Raw genomic sequence first — 3,314 nt, forward strand, 5'->3', positions numbered from 1 at the left:
ATTTAGGAAAACTTGGATGTAGAATGGGATTTGTAAACAATATATATATACTTTTTTGAGTTGGAGTCTCACTCTGTCGCCCAGGCTGGAGGGCAGTGGCATGCTCCCGGCCACCACAGCCTCAACCTGCTGGGCTCTGGCGATCCCTTCACCTCAGCCTTCCAAGTAGCTGGAACTACACGTGCGCTACCATGCCCTGCTAATTTTTTATTTATTGTAGAATATATGTCTTTATACAAAATATTTCCAATAAAACACTAAGCAATAATTTGAAGAACTTAGCTCTTGTCTTTCTGTCTCCAATGCCAGCACATATTGAATTATTTTCTTTTGTTCCAGTGACTATAACAATAGCAGAGGCCAAGGAAACAGCTCTTGTATGAGAGTTGTCATGGAATCCAATTTGCTGTAAAGAAACCATTTATACTCTGGTCGGTCCACCAGAAAAAGAAATACAAAGACACCATATACACATAAAATCAAGAACATTTCCCACACCAGCAATAATCATAAAGAAAATACTATCCAATCATCCAAAACAGCCACATTAAGCATCGGTCATTTTATTGAAGACTTACAGTATTCTGACCTGAGAAATGGTGACTGTAGCACACATCTTTAAGCATCCACATTGGTCTTACTTGAGGGTCCCCTCGTCTCCTTTTTAGACTTCAAGATAGCTGTGATTTCATCACACCCCAGACACTTCCTTTACAGATGGAGCCAGGCCCAGCCTGTCCCCAGCCACCCTCTCCCACAGCTGACTAGACGCTGGCCTCCACTTCATTATACCCAGCTGTCTAATGCATCGAAACCACAACACAGGCCCTCACGGCTTCCTAGCTCAGCTCCATCTTTGTAAACTGTAACAGGCAGGAATCCCCAGGGGCACAAAATATGTTCTTTCCAGATGATTTTAAAGGAAGTGGGGGAGGAAGCGTATGTGCTAATGGAGATTCTATGGCTGAAGCAACTTATCTGCAGATGTGCCCTGTATAGTCAGCCACTGATCCATTTGTTACGCTGCAGCAACTGAAGGCTGTGACAGTGAGAAGGGGTGTGTCCATCAAAAGGGAATCAAGGCCCTTGCCACCATACTAAGCTGGTATTTTAACCCATAAATATAATAAAGGGGTACTTTTTAGGACGACCTCAGGTTCAGTGAAATTTCCAACTTTCTATAACACTTTCTCAGATTCTATGCTGGTCTCTAAGACTTGAAAGGAGGGAAAAGAAAAATATCAAAGTTAAAGCAACAGGTCAACTAAGGGAGTTGACTAATGGGAGAAAAACAGGAAATTTTTATGATCTCCAAACTGGGGAAAACAAAAAACATGTGAGGGAAACTCGAGTAGCAACACATAGACAACCTTGCATCAGGACTCGTCTGGGCTTGGCAGTTTACCAGCAGCATTAGCACAACCTCAAGTGGAGCCAGCAGGGACAAGTTCACCTGAAATTTCATTCAAAATTTGCCAGGGCCAGTTTTTAAGAGAATCTGAACCTTTGTCAACCAGAATTGTTTAAGGAAGCAAGAGGCTTAGGTTCAAATCCTGGGAGGTCCAGACAACACCAGAGCGACTTCCTGTTCCAGGCAGCCCTGGGAGCAAAAGGCTGCCAGCTTCCTGTCTTCCTTTGAGCCCTGCTGGTTCCTGCTGGTTTGAGGTGAACGGACACGCTGGAGCACATACTCTCCAGCAGCACTCCTCGTTCTCCTCTTTCAGCAGAGAAAAAGCCCCGTAACAATACCAAGGTGCCTCTTAAGAGCCCTGTGACAGCTTCCCCACAGCCCTGGTCCTGGGCCGCAAAGCCTCAGAGACACCATAAGCACAATCCATATGGCACCGTATTATTGTCTGTTCTGAGAATGCTGCCCTCAGACAAAACCACACAGTCATGAAGACATAAACAACCATTTTCTGAGCCATCGAAAAAAGTCAGAGCAGCAAGCTTCAGCCCAGGGGAAAAGGAAAGTGGCAGAGACAACCGTGCCAAGTGTTTTGCCTGAGCACAGTGCGAATCTCACCGGGAGAGTCTACAGTGGAAAACAGACCTTGTTTGTAATAATCTCATCTGAAGAGCTGCACAGTCAGTACTCTGCGGATACCAAGCCGAACTGTTAAAACGGTTGCAACAGCCAGTGGTATCAGAATTTGGGGCAGTAAGGCCTGCAAAGAATTTAAGAGGAGGAACAGGATCCAGACAGAGAAGAAGAGTCTCTGAAAACAAGTGACCTGGACAGGCTGCCATCTCTTATGCGTATTTCCTGTGTGGCTGTGAAGGTTAATGGGATGAAGCCCTCACTGTCAGCAGAAAGGAGGATCCAGTGAGATTCTGGAAGTAAACACACAGGCAATTTAGTACAACTTATTTAATTTTAAAAAACTACTACAAGCCGGGCTCAGTGGCTCAGCCTATAATCCCGCGCCTTTGGGAGGCTGAGGTGAGTGGATTGCCTGAGCCCGCGGGTTCGAGACCCGCCTGGGCAGCGAGACCTCATCTCTACAATAAATCAAAAAATCAGCCAGGCGTGGTAGCACATGCCTGTAATTCTGGCTACTCGGAAGGCTAAGGCGGAAGGATCGCTGGAGCCCAGCAGGTCGAGGCTGCAGTGGCCGGGAGCGGCCACTGCACTCCATCTGGGCGACAGAGTAAGACTCTAACTCAAAAAAGAAAAATAAGTATTTAATATTATTTTTTTCCTTATACTTTTTCCAAAATTTCTTCAGTGAACATATACTACAGTAATCAACTGAAAGGACATAACATGGAGTTACTATAGCCAAAAAGCAGCCATTTTAACACTGCCTAGTTGTCATGTTTATCTAGCAGTTCACTTTAATTTACCCTCTAATCCACTAGCCAAGGATAGAACAGGTTTCTCAGAGGTAGCTATAGATAATTGCTTTATAAGCCCCTCCCCTACATGTTTTGTAAACAGCCTAATCAGCCCTTCAGGACACTTCATGACACAGACCCCATCATCATGGCAGCAGTCAAGCGACTGGTCCATCCATCTGCCTGTCATCCATCACCTGACATCAGTACCTGTGCATATTTGCCCTTCTTGATGATATGGAGCAGACCATCACCCAATCATCTTAACAACCTTTCCCTATCAAAGGAAAAGTTTTAAAAGGATTCAACAGCCGGGCTCCATGGCTCAGCCTGTAATCACTGCCTGGGCAGTGAGACCTTATCTCTACAAGAAATCAAAAATCAGCCAGGCTCGGTGGCTCAGCCTGTAATCCCGTGCCTTTGGGAGGCTGAGGTGAGTGGATAGCCTAAGCCCGCGGGTTCGAGACCCGCCTGGG

General features: G+C 45.7%; 1 protein-coding gene across 1 annotated transcript in view; it reads right to left on the minus strand.

Moving 5' to 3' along the window:
- Positions 1-543: 543 nt before the first annotated feature.
- The window catches only part of WDCP (WD repeat and coiled coil containing), a 24,977-nt gene continuing 22,206 nt past the window's right edge, over positions 544-3,314 (minus strand). The window contains exon 4 of the mRNA XM_008060262.2: positions 544-2,334. Within this exon, the coding sequence (XP_008058453.2) occupies positions 2,180-2,334 (155 nt within the window). The 3' untranslated portion in view covers positions 544-2,179. The remainder of the gene's footprint in view (positions 2,335-3,314) is intronic.

Source organism: Carlito syrichta, unplaced genomic scaffold (genome assembly GCF_000164805.1).
Source record: "Carlito syrichta isolate Samal-C Ts95f unplaced genomic scaffold, Tarsius_syrichta-2.0.1 Scaffold304574, whole genome shotgun sequence".
Classification (NCBI taxonomy): Eukaryota; Metazoa; Chordata; class Mammalia; order Primates; family Tarsiidae; genus Carlito; species Carlito syrichta.